The sequence below is a fragment of the Hipposideros armiger genome, unplaced genomic scaffold (assembly GCF_001890085.2).
Source record: "Hipposideros armiger isolate ML-2016 unplaced genomic scaffold, ASM189008v1 scaffold_19, whole genome shotgun sequence".
Taxonomy (NCBI): Eukaryota; Metazoa; Chordata; class Mammalia; order Chiroptera; family Hipposideridae; genus Hipposideros; species Hipposideros armiger.
Window position 1 is genome coordinate 7,347,160 of NW_017731369.1, and position 15,298 is coordinate 7,362,457.

Sequence of the window (15,298 nt, forward strand, 5' to 3'; positions counted from 1 at the left end):
GGGGAGCTGGCGAGAGGGGACCATCACCAGGCTCTGAGGAGGAGACAGGCAACCAGCCCCCCTAGGTTTCTTGACACAGCTGCTCTGAGGGAATATCCAAGAACACTCCTCAACAACAGAGCCCTGATTTCAAATCCCTGTGTGTTCTCCAGTGGCTGCTTTACTCAGTGACTACTGTTAAGTGCATCAAATGCCTTTAAAAAGATAGTAATATAGCAAGTCTAGAAAAACACTCTGCAGCCAGCTCATCTTAGGATGGAAAACAATGTAAAAATCAAAACCTGGATGCAGCCCATAGGTGTCTCCTACAAAAACCTAGAATATTTGGGATGCTAAACAAATGTTCCCGAGGATAGATGGAACCACCTACATCATCAATATGACTTATTCCCAACCAGTTCCATCCCTGCAAAGATCAACAGTCTAGGTGCCAATAGGAAGCTTCAGAAGCCCTTTTCTTCCAGCTAGAGGACTCTAACTCCTGTCTGGCTCCCACGACAGGCACCCCCTGGCCAAGGGAGACCCACTCCATGTAAAACCCAGCTGCCATCGCAGACACCTGTTCTTCCTGAGTGCACACACACCCACTCTGTCTCAGCACCCACTGTGAGACCAGGAGATAAGCTGTGAGTCCGACTCTGCAGTCATCTCACTCTGGTCCTTTTCCAATATTCCAGACACTTCCCACTTCCTCCACTAATACTAGGCAAGCAGGCCTAGTGGTCCCGGTTTCACTCTCCATTGCCACTGGGTAGACAGTGATGGCATCACTGGCAAAACATGCTGACTCAGGAGTTTGGAGCCTGAAAGGGCCTGGTTTGGGGAAGACACTTATTCCTCTCCAAAGGCCCAAAGACGTCCTTGTATTTGCATGCCCGCCAGAGAGACAAACCCAGATCCTCAAATGCATTACGTAACTGCTTTATAAATACAGTGAAACAGAAAAAATGGCCGTGCCTGGACCTCTAACAACCAATCAATTCTTTCTGGCAAAGCACCAGTGTCTTGTGTACAGTTGAATAGGGCCAAGGGGAAATCTTTACTCAATTTACCAGATTCACTTTCCAGCTCGCTTTTTTAAGGCTAAAAAAAAAAAAAGGAAGTCTTAAAAATGTTCCCTTAAAAGTCATCATTTTCCTTTATCCTTTTCTACTTTGCTAATGGAAAGGACTGTTTTTCTATAAAGCAGCATAGGGGATTCAACCTGCAAAAATACGGAGAACTGTAGTCCTTTCAATTAGCAAAGCAGAAGAAAAGGATAAAGGGTTTCCCTACAGTTTTGAGATTCTGCTGTATGTCCAGGAGGTGTCCTCTTCTCCTGGTTGACACACGTGTTTCTATGACCTGGTCAGCTTGTTTATCCAATTGCTGACCTGCCTACCCCACCACCAAAACTGGTGGGCTCAAGAAGCATCTGCTTAACAGGAATCAAAAAAATGTTCCTCAAGCCAACCTTAAAACCAACAACTTGGGCCGGCCGAGTGGCGCGATGGTTAAGAACTGGCTTGGGACGCCAGAGGGCCCCGGTTCGGATCCCACATATGAGGGCCAGTGACACTGCCCTCCACAGCTAAGATGCTGAACAACAGCTCAACCTGGAGCTGGGCTGCCATGAGTCACCGGCGACGGCGTAGGCTGCAGCCCCTGTGGCAGTGGGCTGCCATGGGCTACTGTATGTAGCCAGCAGCCAGCATGAGCGGCCAGCAGCCGCAGTCAGCGGCCATCCAGAAGCCGGTGACTGATCTGCCTTGCCCAGGAAGAGCGCAATGATGGTGCAAAATTGGGCCAGTGAAGCAACGCCCTCCACAACTAGACTGAAGAACAAAACAACAGCAACTTGCCTGTTCCCCTTCCACCAATTCCCCAGCACTGTTCCCATCCCCCCAATTCCCCAATAAAAATCTTTAAAAAAACAAAACAAAACAAAAAAAAACCAACAACTTGCCCATTTCACCACTTCCCAAAATGGCCCTTCCAATTTCAGCCATATTTAACAAAAGCCACAGTTCTCATATTTTGCATCAGCATATCAAACAGAACAGAAATGGCATTTTCTTCTGCATGCAAGAGCAAAATATTGGTTTTTAATTTCCCATTTCTGTCATAAAGATGGCACGTTATGGGGAAAGGATATTTCTAATGATAATGGAATTGAAACCCACTTTAGACTTACAACTGATCAAAATCTTATACAAATATTATGCCATGTATCATGAAAACACTTACTTACCATCAAGGAAAGACATGGGAAAATAATATATTAATTCAGAGCCTGATGCTGGCAGGCAAATTGTTGAATAATGTGAAATCTTTGTGACTAAATATTTAGAGTTCAGTGTGGAATGGAAAAATACATGTATGAATATTTCCTTTGTTTTTACATTTATCTTCTGTTATTACGTGAATGTTTTGATTTAGAACTATGGTTTGAACTTCCTAAACTCGTTAGCCTGAGCTAGACTTCATAAGGTATTACATAAATGAACAGTGGTAAAATTGGCTAGCATTTGAAAATTCACCAACTAAATGGCAAAGTATTAACCAAAAAAAGCCCTGTCAGGGTCAAAGGCAAAACAACGTACTTGGCTTCCACCCTGGGTACTCTGAGAAATGATGACTTATTTATAGCCCCACATGCAAGTAACTGCAGGAGGACTGTAGCCAAAGGAATGACGCATCAAAAAGTGTTTACCCTCCCTCTACCCACCCCTACCCGTGAGACTGGGTTTGGTTTGGTTTCTTGTAAGGGGGATAAATATCACCTATTTGTTATATACTTGCACCAAAATCAGGAACACATATTTGGCTTCTCAGTAGCAATTTTCTTTCACCAGCCCAGAGAAATACCACTAGAAAATACTTAATCCCACAGCTCCAATATGCAAGGGACTAGAAAGACCAAAGTTCTATAAAAATAACAAATTACTGCTAATTTATTATTGCCAGGACACTGGAAATTGTGAACTTCTCACCAAACATTATAAAAAGCTACCTCCTTTTAAATTTCTAGTGTACCTCCTTCTTGTCCCAAAATCATCCTATCATTTTAGGAAGCACTCTTAAACATGTATGCCTTGTCTGCACCCTGAAAAATCAATCCTGGACCAAAATTCTTTGAAGCAGTAACACAGGTGTGCAGTATCCTCTTTCCCACTCCCGTTTTTCTGTGACTTGCTTTTTTGTTCTGGAAAAATCCAATTATCAAAATACAGAAAGCAAACCTGCAAATTCACTAGTTAGTCTCACTCACCCTCCCAAGCTACTAAAAAAAAAAAAAAATGAAGCCACCATTATACCCATGTCAGGGCCAAACCTGGAGGCTGTGTTCCAGGAAACCTGATCTGTAGGACCACCCACCTCAACCAGCCTGAGATGCACTTCCTGCTCACCTTCCTGCTGGGAGGGCTTTGGTTTTTACGTACATGGACTTGACTTTGGCCTTATTAACATCCACTATAACCAAATGTCTAGTTCAAAAAAGATGAAGTTTTAGGGCTCAGAGAAATAAGACCAGACTTGTCTCATAAACAACTATTCTTATATATAGTCCAACTACATTACGCCAACTCTACAAGACACCTACGAATACCACCACATGGGACTGTCCAATTTTTTACCTAGATGAGCTGGAAATTAAAGCTACCAGAATGAACTATTGAAACTGAAGACCGAACTGTTGACCATCTTCATAAACTTGGGATGACAATGATTACTTAAACCTAAAGGTAAAAATTTGTAACTTTGATTAATGTTGTAGCTTTCACAAAAGTCACTATAAATGAAGTTAAAAAGAAAATGACTATAGATGCTTGGATAAAGAGGATGTGGTACATGTATACAATGGAATATTACTTGGCCATAAAAAGAATGAGATCTTACCATTTGTGACAACATGGATGAACCTAGTGGGTATTATGTTAAGTGAAATAAGTCAGACTGAGAAAGACAAATACCACATGATCTCACTTATATGTGGAATCTACAGAACAAAATAAATGAACAAACAAAACAGAAACACACAAACAAAACAGAAACACGATCGATCGTCGATACACAGAACAAACTTGCCAGAGGGGAGGAGGTTGGGGAGCTGGGTGAAAAAGGTGAAAAGATTAAGAAATACAAATTGGTAGTTACAAAGTAGTCATGGGGATGTAAAGTACAGCATAGAGAATATAGTCAACAATGTTGCAACAACTACATATAGCGCTGGGTAGGCACTAGACTAACGGAGGGAATCACATCATAAATTATATAAATGTCTAACCACTATGCTATATGCCTGAAACTAATATAAAATAATATTGAATGTCAACTGTAACTGAAAAACAAATTTTTTAAATAAAAATAAAATTTTGGAACCATTAAAAAAAAGGACACTTAAAGTCATTATCAAAAAAGAAAAAAGCAAATGACTAGACTACAAGATGTTTTGTAACATATTAAACAGAAATCTATCCAGTTGAAGTTAATAAAACCTACAAGTCAAATAAGAAAAAATAATAGGAAAAAAAGGGCAAAGATCAGGGATAAGCAAATAAAAGAAATACAAATTGCCATAACTACATTTTTAAAATGTGCATCCTCAGGCATATGCAAATTAAAATGAGATGCTGCTTCTCATCCAGATTGGCATAGATTTTTAAAGATGGATCGTTCACATTAGAGAGAATTTAGCAAATATTTGATTAAATGAGATAACTTAAAGTACCTGGACCACAAAAGGCAGCTGCTTTGTGATGATGCACATTGAGCATTTGTATTTCACCTTTTGTGAGTTGCCTATTCATGCCCTAGTGACAGGTGTGTAAACAGGTAAAATCACTCCAAAAAATAACTGGGAGGTATCTAGTAAAATTGCAAATCTCAAAGCCCACTGCCCAGCAACACCATTTCTGGATTATTCCTTGGAGAAATTTTCAAATGATCTGCATCCAAGGAAGCACATATGAGATTGTTCACTTTCACACTGGGAATCTTGAAAAAAATAAAAATAAGCAAAAGAACAAAAGTGTGGCCTCTTCAAATTATAAACCACCAGATAACATTTAAAAAGACCGAACCAGACTTAAATGTAGTAACATGGACAGAACTTAAAAATACAAATTGACAGGGGGCAAAGCAGATGCACAATACTTACAGTATATTTCTAAAAATGAAATCACCACAAAACAATGCTATATATTGGTGGATGTATATAGGTATATGTATATACAAGTAAACTAAACCCACGACAGTGGCTGCTTCTTGGAGTGGGAAGGACAGTGATGATCAGAAGGGACTTGAGTGTTACCTGAGATATTTTTTTTAAAAAACAGCAGAGGAACCAAAAGCAAATATGATAAGACTTTATCACGTCCCACATGACAAGGGCTGGGGGGCCCAAGGAGGGGCGGCGAAGGGTTAAGAAATCACAAGAGTCAAAAGTAGAGTTTCTGCAGGCCAGGGGTCTCCTCTCTGCAGACCGAGAGAGAGCAGAGCCCTGATACTGGTGGGGGTAAAGCTTTTATTTACAACGGTCACAAAGGTCAATTTGAATATCTATACCCAGTTAATTGATTCAATTAGACTGGCAGCTGCTTCACCGAAACTCATTGTGATTAAGCACGGAGTTGTGCTTTCACACATGCGTATGATCCTCTGGATGGCGTCAGCATTCTGAGACCACCTGATAAGGAAGTTTTACCAAGATCATTCCGACGGGTCTCAGCATTCCAAGACACTTCCTTATGACTTCAAAGGATCAGTGCGCAGGAGCATTCGAGTCGGCAGCTGCAAGGTGACAAGACTTAACAGTTATGTATTAGGGGATAACTATGAATATGCCTGTTTTATCGTATTTATCTTTCTCTTTTTTAATTTCTCAAAATGAAAAATCCCTCAGGCATGTTAGGCCACCTCAGTAAACAAGATGCCTGGGTTCCACCATCACGGTATCTATTGTCCCAGGAAAGGTGAAGTAAGAAATGCAGCAGTGGGAAAGGAAAGACTGAAGAGTCCTTCTATGTCTGTTCAACTTCTTTCTACATCTTCATTGGGACTTTTTATATTTCCATTAGAAATTCTCAGAATTTACCATGAGATATAACTCGTTAATTTTACTCTGTGGCATACCTTTGAGTTTTCTGTTGATACGAAAGTCTTCGGTTACCCTCCATTCCTAGAGCTGATCTAGATACCTTACAGTTCCCCAGAGACCACCACACAGGTTTGGCTGACTGATGGAGAAATTCCTCAAAGCATAATGGAACATTTGTGATGAACCTGGGTCTTACAGGAGTACAAAATGCAAAACAATGCAAACAGAAATCACAAAAGAAAAAGTGGAACTTTCTTTGCTTCTGTTTTCACGTCAAAAGATATTTACTTGCAACAAAAATGACAAAAGGTGAATACTGTTCATATTTAAAGAGTTCTTAAAATTTGTAAGACAAAAATAGAATCCTGAAGAGAAAAAGACACACACATACACACACACACACACACACACACACACACACGGAACTCACAAGAGGTGAAATAAAAATGGCAGAGAAGCATGATAACTAAACACCTACCATTTACAGGGTGAGGGCTTCAGATGCATCATCTCATTTAACCCTCAAAGCAACTCTGTGGGACAGTACTTTCCCACTAACACTTGGTCGGTGAAGCAGCATGTCCACGATCTCTCAGCAGATACACAGAGCCTGCCCTGCTGACTACAAATCCAAAGTATCGGCCATTGATTGAACTTTATAGCAGAGAGATGACTGGCTGATCCCCTTGTTGGGGAGGATTGGGGTACAAATTCCAACAGCTAGGGCAATGGGTATCTAAGATGTTATCAATGTGCAGGACCCTGCCTTGGGAAGCACACACTAAGAAGGTAATCTGAGAAGTTCTAAAAGGTACATTTAAGTCTCATCAAGTCCTATGAAATGCACAAAGGCAATCTTGATAGCACTGTTTATGACAAGAAAAAAACTGCAAACTTAAAAGTCGATCAGTAAGGGACTAGTCTGCGGCATATGCATGCAGTGGAGTAGTATGAAGCTTTTTTATTTTAAACTGTCTCTAAGAGAATATATATGGTATGATCTCATTTAAGTAAAAACGTGTCGGGCTGGCTGAGTGGCTCAGTTGGTTAAGAGCTCGCTCAAGAGTTTGAGCTCTGAGCAACAGCGGTTCGAGTCCAGCCCGAGCTGAGCAGCCGCTGAGCTGCCAACAGGTAGCAGGATGGCTCAGCTAAAAAAAACAAAAAAACAAAACAAAAAAAAGACTAAGTAAAAACATGTCCATGACTCTACATGTGTATACGGAGAGATGTTTTCCAAAATTTTAAGGGTGGCTTATCTTTGATTGCAGGGCTCTCTGATGGTTCTTACTTTCATCCTTCTGCTGTTCTGCGTTGTTCAGGTTTTTTCTTACCTATCCTGTTTACCAAAATATGAGAGCTTATTGAACATCAGAGATCTGTCAACGTTTAAACCAGAGAGACTTGCACTCTGGATTAAGTAAATAATTCCTCCTGGGATGTGTTACAAAACTACTCACTTCGCTCACTCACTACTGCCACCAGCATCCCTAAAGGGGACAGCGACGCCTGCAGCACTGCCCTGTTCCACCCACCTGTCCACAGACCTGGTCCTCCCCTCAAGAGACCCTCCAAACACTCGGCCCCCTATGCTCCCTAACTACTCAAGCTCACCCTCACTGCTCTCCTCATCCCAAGGGCTGGGGAGGTGGAGGGCGCCCACAGACGTCAACTAACTCTCCGACCTAAACCTCCAGGGTCTCGTACTCACAGGGACACCCCGCCCCAGTTGGAATAACTCCCCTTGGCTTGGGGGCATCCTGTCCTCGCAGCTGGGGGCCCCTCACCCCTCTCTGAGCACCCCAATGCCCACCGGGAACTCCACCTCGCCTGGACGCCGCGCCCCGAATCTGTGGCGGTCCCCCCCACCCCCGCCTCCGTCCAGCTGGGCCCGCCCCCTGGAGTCCCTGATTTGTGTCAGGTCCCCCGTCCAGGGACCATGGTGACCCGAGCCCCCGAGTCTCTTCCAGGACCAAAACCCCCGACCAGCTAGGATCCTGCCCATTGGGCCCCCAACCTATGGCAGGTACCTGTCCAGGGTCCTTGGAGACCTCCGACTCCCCTCCGAGGCCCGGATCCCCGCCTCCCGGAGCACCGTCCAGAGCCCCCTCCAGGCCCGAGCCCCCTTCCAGGCCCGGACCCCCACTACCGCGCACTCACCCTCCCGGCAGCGCCGTCTCCAGATGGTGTCGGTGTGCAGGATGCGCCGGAACTTAGTGCAGACCTGGGCCAGGCTGGGCAGGTCGGTGCCGGGCAGCGAGGCGAAGATCTCCACCAGCAGCTCGGGCGGCAGCTCCAGCAGCGAGCAGCGCGGGGGCGACGAGGGGCCCGCGCTCCGGCCGCCCTCCGCCCCACACAGCACCGCTGCACCCGCCTCGATGCACTCCTCCTCTGGGTCCGTGTCCGGCTCGCTGTCGGCCGCCGCCGTCTCGGCTGGGCCCCGGCGCTGCTGGCGGCGCCGGCATCCCCGCGACGGGCCCACGCCGCAGAGACGAGCGCACACCGCCATGCCAGCCCGAGTGACAGCCGCCGAGCCGCCGCGGCTTGCGCACGCGCCGCTGTTGGCCAGCTCCGCCCCACCAAAGCCGAGCCACGCCCCCACGCTGCCGTCGCGCCCCGGCCCCGCCCACCCGGAGGAATGTGCTGAGATCTCATCCTGGGGAGGCCCGCCCACTGGAGAGGGGGTAATCAACAGGACCCTCTCCGCGCGCCCAGGGAATCCCCGGGCGGCCCTGGTCTCCGCCCACCTGAGTTCTGCGGGTCTCCAGTACCGCTCCCAGACCGAGCACGGACAAAGAATGTCACAAACACTGGACGGCCGCCCCTTCCCGATTGAGGAGGTGCGTGTGGGCAACAAAACGACTCCGTGCGCTGTGTGAGGGCGGAACTCACCACCGTCCAGAGTATGGGGCTCATGGCAGTCACCCCCCACCCTGGGACGCCTTCGGGTGCGTCTGCTGCCCGGTGGATGGCCCCTAAGGACCTCCCCCCAGAACCGCCCTGGAAACCACCCCCACCCCAGGACGGGCCAGGGGACCTTCCCCGTGAATCACCCCAGGACCATCTCTGAGGACCCCGCCCCCCAGGACGGCCCTGAGGACACCCCCCAGGACCTCCCCCTGAGGACGGCCCCAAGGACACCCCCAGGAACCCCCGGAGGAAGGCTCCAGGGCCGGCCCCCTGGACTGCTTCGCAGAGAAGGCATTGTTTAGGTGGGTGGAGCGAAGCAAACTGTTACAAGCCCTCTGAACTAGGTAAGCCAAATAGAACCCTGAATTGTGCCTATCAGCTTTCTTTTACCTAAAAACTGACATTCACTCATTTCTGCCCTTCTTGAAAAGGGGAAATCATGCTAGGTGATGAATCCTGCCATCTCTCGTGATCTTGTTGTGCCCTCCTTATCTTGTTTACTGTGCTTCAGGGCACGTGTGTTCTAGAGAATCTGTAAAGCCACCTCGTGACAGTGGCTTAACCTTAAATAGCTCATAACAAGTAACTGTTATTAGTTGTTTCCAGAGAGGAGGGCCAGGGGTGTGGATACTACCGAAGCAGCTCTATAACTGGTGGGTCCAACTCCTTTCTAGTCAAGACTTACTTCCATGCCCTGAAAAGTGCTGGAGGAGTTTCCCACAGTTGAAATGGAAGCTAAGAATCCAGTGACCATTCCAGCGTTTCTGGTCAAGTGTCGGTTTTGTTAATCTAATAGAACATAGCGACCCTGCCAGTTCCCGTGCCCAGCCTCCACAAATTCCTGGCTATCTACTACCACCTCCTTAAGGAAACCTCTGAGCAGAAAAGGGGGCTGCCTACCCTGGTCCACAGAATCTCATCAATGGAGAAGTGCAAAATAAAACCTTAGTTCAAATTTTCACTATCTCAGTTCCACACAATTGAAAGACAACACCAAACTGACCTCCCTGCATCTAGTTTTTTTAATCCATCCTCCACAGTTATCAGAACTCTCTTCCTTCAAATATGGGGGGGTGCCAAAAAATGTATACAAGCAGACACTTTGGTCAACGTTGCTCAAGCAGTAGTTCACCGTAATCAGAAGTGTCTGGACGCTGATGGTAATCACTTTGAGCACCTCTTGTAATTGCAGAAGTCAAACGTGACTTGTATTTACCTTTTGTTTTTTTTAATATATTGAGTATTATAATTTTAATACAGTTTTCCTTTCTTAAAATGTGTGTAAAATTTTTTGGCACCCTCTGTAGTAACATAAACAAAAGCAGACTCATCCCATCACTTACCTATTTAAAAGTACTTAATGGCCCCATTGACTCCTTACCACATCAAAGTAGCTCACAATCTGGTCCTAACCTCCTAGCCTGGCCTCCTCTCCTTCCCCACACCCATCTTTCAATGGGAGCCATCAAATTCCTCAGCCAAAACTTACCATGCCCTGTCACATCTCTGTCACTTTGCTCAAGCTGTCTCTCTTCTCTGCCAGGAAGTCCCATTTCCCCAGTCCATGCCATCAAAACCAGCCCCCTGCCTCCTACTCCTCAAATGGCACCCCCTTCTAGGAAGGTTGTCCCCTTTATTATAACACCATCTTATTGTTTTATTGTAAACACTTGGCTTCCTTTGGCACCAGCTTTACCTGATGTAACCCGTCACATGATATATATGCTACCATTTCATGTAATCAACGAATGTTTACTGACTACAAGTTTTGTTGAACAAAAAAAGAGAACAAACAAATAAACCGACTAAAAGGCTAAACAGGGAGGAACGTGAGCAAAACAGACTTAGAGAAGACGGGTGGGTTATCACCATCCAGGCTAGGAAGTATCTCAGCAAGCAGCAATGCATCAAGTAATATAATAAACATTTACAGAATGCCTGACTAGCCAATGTGCTATGTTCTGCGAGGATCCATAGATTCTAAAGCATGACCCATGCCACTGTTACATTTTAGTAAGTTATTTTTAAAAAACCTATCTACACCCTACTAGGCCCTATTACTAAAATAAAATTGTCTCCTAGAGGACCTTAGAGTATATGAAAATGTACAAAATAATTTGGTTAAATTTACATCTTTAGAAGAATGGTTCAATGATTCTTTGTTCATAATTTGAATGATGCAGCTATACAGTTGAAAGATAGATCTGCAAAGTCTTGACAGCAGGAAGGCTGTGTACAATAACCCACCAAGATGTTGAAGGATTGAATTAGTGCAGACAATCAGAACAGAAAGGATGGCAGTGAGAGCTTGGCTGATCCATGTTGGTGGAAAGGAACCAGAAGGGAAAGACTTTGCATGTAACTGAGAACGGTTACATGTTGAACCCTGAAAACTTCATATGTCCTTGAACAATTTTGCAATCCCTTATGCAGAACTGTATACAGGACACTAAGGAGGGTGCATTCATGCAAAAATGAGGAAAAACTACACAGAAGAGATCATTTGTTTTAACACTATGAGAGGACAATAATGAACTCTTTGTTAGTAAGGACTGATAACATCTAAGGAAATAAGCAGAATACAGGGCAGGGCGTTTTTCAATTGGTTGCCTGAAAAGTCACTGAAAGTAGTGATTGTTGGACTTAAGCAAACCATGTTAACTTTACCCATGCTGGTTCTCAGAATCCAGATGTGAAAAGTGTTATTTTACCCACTGCTCAGCAGAAACAGTCAAGGTGAATGGGAAAAAAGGGGAAAATAATGAAAGGCTAAACAAGAGGTTCATGGTTTAAAACGAGAGTCTAAACAGATGCATCCCTTAATAGTCCCAGATATGGGCAAAAGCTGGAAAAACAGCAATCCTTTGTAATTTGTTTAGAATTAAACAAGCAAACAAACAAACAAAAAGGTGAATGTCAGCCAGTTCCATTAGTTGTTATTCGCTCATTTAAGAAGTAATATTAGGTTATATCAGTGAATTATGCAGTAGTTTGCTGATTTCTGAAGTCGCACCCCAGAGGGAGAGCTTCACCCTGAGAGGAAGTACTCCAACACCGCGCCTCTCTTGGCAAAACCTCAGGGGAACCAGGGAAGACACTCCCACAGACTGCATCTATTGCATGCCAACTAAAAAATCCTCCTGACTGAATCCTTTCTGAGAATAGCTCCTGCACTTCTCTTGAGCAATACTTGTTTATTTACTTGTTCTAAAGAGCAAAAAGATGACACACGACTGATTAGACAACTGGCCAGTAGTAGCGCAGACAACCTTGAAGGTGGAATATTTCTTCCAATCAGAAAGAGGAGAGGTGGGACAGGCCAGGCTGGCCTGAGGAGGTGAACTAATTCTCAGTATGACTTGCCCTCCATGTTGAGTGTGGCAAAAATAACACGACTGTGTCTTGGACTGCAGGTTAATGTTTCATGCCCCATTTAACAGATTCTTAGAAATAGCTAGACAGCATGATTTACAGCTATGTTACATCACTAAGGCTGGGACATCATTCAATTTTTAGTAGTTACATTGTTTCCCCCACGAGTATGGTCCTTTATGGTCTTTTTATGTTATGAAAAAGGAATAGGGTGAGAGTTATTTAAAACTGACACTGCTTGGCGTTCTAGAATGATTATTTGATGGTTCAAAAGCACCATGAGATTCCTGAAGAAAATACTGAATTTAAATGAAAGGTGTGTTCTTGCTTTCCTACTTTATATGGATTATTTCAAGAAACAGTAATAGTTATGTTATTTATCTAAAAATAAATCAGACTACACTTATATTAACTAGCTTAAAGTAATTCATGAATATTAATTTACCACTCTAAATATTGTTCACTACATCAAACTTCTATTAAGTTGCAATCTAGGGGCACATGAAGTTTTTCACATCCACCCAAGCACACTTACTTTCAAAAGTTAAATAAAGTTACTTCTTAATTTATATGTATTTGTATATGAATATAAATTATTTTAAATACAATTTATATATTATTTATATATTATTTATTTGAATTTACTAGTCTTAAATGGAGGTTATGCTTATGAGACACCTTTACACACCAACTGTACTGGATGATTTTCTAAGAAACACGTAGGAATATGCTGTTTTAGAATCAAGTAGGAATTCAAAGTTAGGGGTAGGACTCTAACAGCCACTGCAAATGTGGACTTCAGTACTTGAAAATCACAGAAGAACCGTGTCCTGTCATTAGCACAGCCCTTGAGGCTAATCCCTTGAGGCTATGGCAGTGAACCCAAGGGCTGGGGTAATTTGGTAAAGCTTTATAGATGCCTAAGGGACCAGGAAAATATGAAACTCTGCTTCCCCTCCCCCAACCTCCATATGCCAGATAATTGATTTTTCCCCCTCTTCTTGCATTTCGAACAGTTGTCCAGCAAGAGAACGAAAAGTCCATTTCTTGCAAAGTAGCACTTAAGCCAAAATAGCACTCACCAGCCAATACTTAATATCATAAAAATCCAGAAAAGCAAGCAATATAATCTACTCTCTGGACTTCAAAACTGATCATTTTGTGTTTGGCACAAGGTAGGTACATAATAAACACTTACTGGTTGTTGTTGTTTTCAGTCTTCACAGAGTAAGTACAAAACAACCAAGTACAAAACACTTGGAGTTTAAAACCTTCCTTTGAAATTTTGGAAACCAGATAGAATGTCTAAGTACTCTTCTTTATTAGCTGTATACTATCAGATTTTTCAAGGTGAAGAACTGTGACAGGAAAAAAAAAACCTAGGACAGAAGGTGACGCATGCACAAATGCTCTCTGTTCTTTCGTAAACAGTGGCAGAGTAAAAATCTACAACTAACATTGTTTTGGTGGTGGGGAATAATTATACAAGGATCTACAACATACTTGCTCCTCTATAAAAAAAGAAATCGCAGCTGTATTAAAACCACTTTGAGAAATATGTGTTAACATGTTTTGTATGTTTCTATAATAATGTATATTAGCACAATTCAATTACTTCATCAAAGAGGCATATAAGAAAGGCTTTTACAAACTCAAAAGGGGATAAAGCCTGGAAATATTTCAAAGCATTAGATATTAAAGAGGAAAAACAGCCAAACAATCAAGTGCTCTTCATACAAATGTATGTTCATCAGACATTGAGATGGGCGATAACTGATAACTGCATAGTGATCTAGATTCTACAGGCCACTTTCATTTGCTCCTCACAAAACACTTGGAGTTCTAAAATATTATTGTCCTTTTACAAACGAGTCTGAGACTCAGAAAAATGGTTACTTATTCAAGGTTGCTCAGTTCGTGGTTGAAAGACTGAGGGGGATGAATATGAATGATTCAATATTTGAAACTGGAAAATCTTAAATGAAACCAGCAGACTAATGATGTTAGGCAGGCCCACTACAGAAACGTACGGGTGGGTACACATAAATCATCAAAGCTCGAGGTGCCATCCACAAGTCACCTAATGGCTGTAGCATCGTGTCAAACGAGGAATTCACCCAATATGAAGTCCTGAAGACAAAAACAATTATCCTTAGACTTTCTCCAAGGATACATTCTATTAAACATAACCTGACACAAATGCAGTTGCACTTCTTTTCCTAGTTCGGACACATAAGTAATCAGTGGAGATTCCTAAAAAAAAAGAAAAAATTGAATGTGCTTGATCTGGAAAGCCAACGAAAACAAAAAGCAGCTCCTAGATCGGTGACAACTCGTGAGATAGGCGCACAAAACCACTATTTTCAGGTTGAAATATTACGAGCCGCTAGCACAGAGCGCTGGAAACACTAGCGCGTTAACGCAGAGCAGCTGGCTTCGGGGGACGGCACCACGCCGCAGGGACCCCGGGGGGGGGGGAATCGCACCTACGCGTCTCCGCGGGGATGAAGGGCAGTGCAGACTGCCGGGTCGCCAGGCTGGCGCTCCCTACCGCAGGCCCACTGAAGCATCCCCAACCCGGGCAGTTTACCCGGGCGCGCACGCGCACGGTGTGTTCCCAGCTACGCACGCGCCCTGGGCCAAACCCCGCCTCCGGCTCTGAGCGCGGTCTAGCTTCCGCCACGCACGCTATGGCGGCGGCGGCGGCCCGCCCTTGGCCCTGCCTCCTGGGGCGGTGCGCCGGTCACTTGACGCGGCTGCGGACTGAGGAGACACAAGGGAAGCCGCTGTCGCCACGGTCGGATCCGTCGCCGCCGCCTCCGGAAGAAGCCGGGACCCTCCGCGTCGTCGCCCCCGCCCAGCCTCCCTGCGCCATGCCGTCGGAGAAAACGTTTAAGCAGCGCCGCACCTTCGGTGGGTGCCACGGGCGGGGCCGGGGCT

At 44.4% G+C, this 15,298-nt stretch overlaps 2 protein-coding genes across 4 annotated transcripts in view; one reads left to right on the forward strand and one right to left on the reverse strand.

Annotated features, from left to right (window-relative positions):
- Nucleotides 1-8,629, reverse strand: part of FBXO31 (F-box protein 31) — a 35,645-nt gene extending 27,016 nt beyond the window's left edge. Inside the window, exon 1 of one of the 2 annotated variants that reach the window (XM_019634999.1) lies at nucleotides 8,237-8,629. In XM_019634999.1, the coding sequence (XP_019490544.1) occupies nucleotides 8,237-8,585 (349 nt within the window). In that variant the 5' untranslated portion in view covers nucleotides 8,586-8,629. The remainder of the gene's footprint in view (nucleotides 1-8,236) is intronic. The other variant, XM_019635004.1, reaches the window with a different exon arrangement.
- Nucleotides 8,630-15,105: 6,476 nt separating this feature from the next.
- MAP1LC3B (microtubule associated protein 1 light chain 3 beta) overlaps nucleotides 15,106-15,298 on the forward strand; it is a 10,752-nt gene continuing 10,559 nt past the window's right edge. The window contains exon 1 of one of the 2 annotated variants that reach the window (XM_019635075.1): nucleotides 15,106-15,271. In XM_019635075.1, the coding sequence (XP_019490620.1) occupies nucleotides 15,232-15,271 (40 nt within the window). In that variant the 5' untranslated portion in view covers nucleotides 15,106-15,231. The remainder of the gene's footprint in view (nucleotides 15,272-15,298) is intronic. The other variant, XM_019635081.1, reaches the window with a different exon arrangement.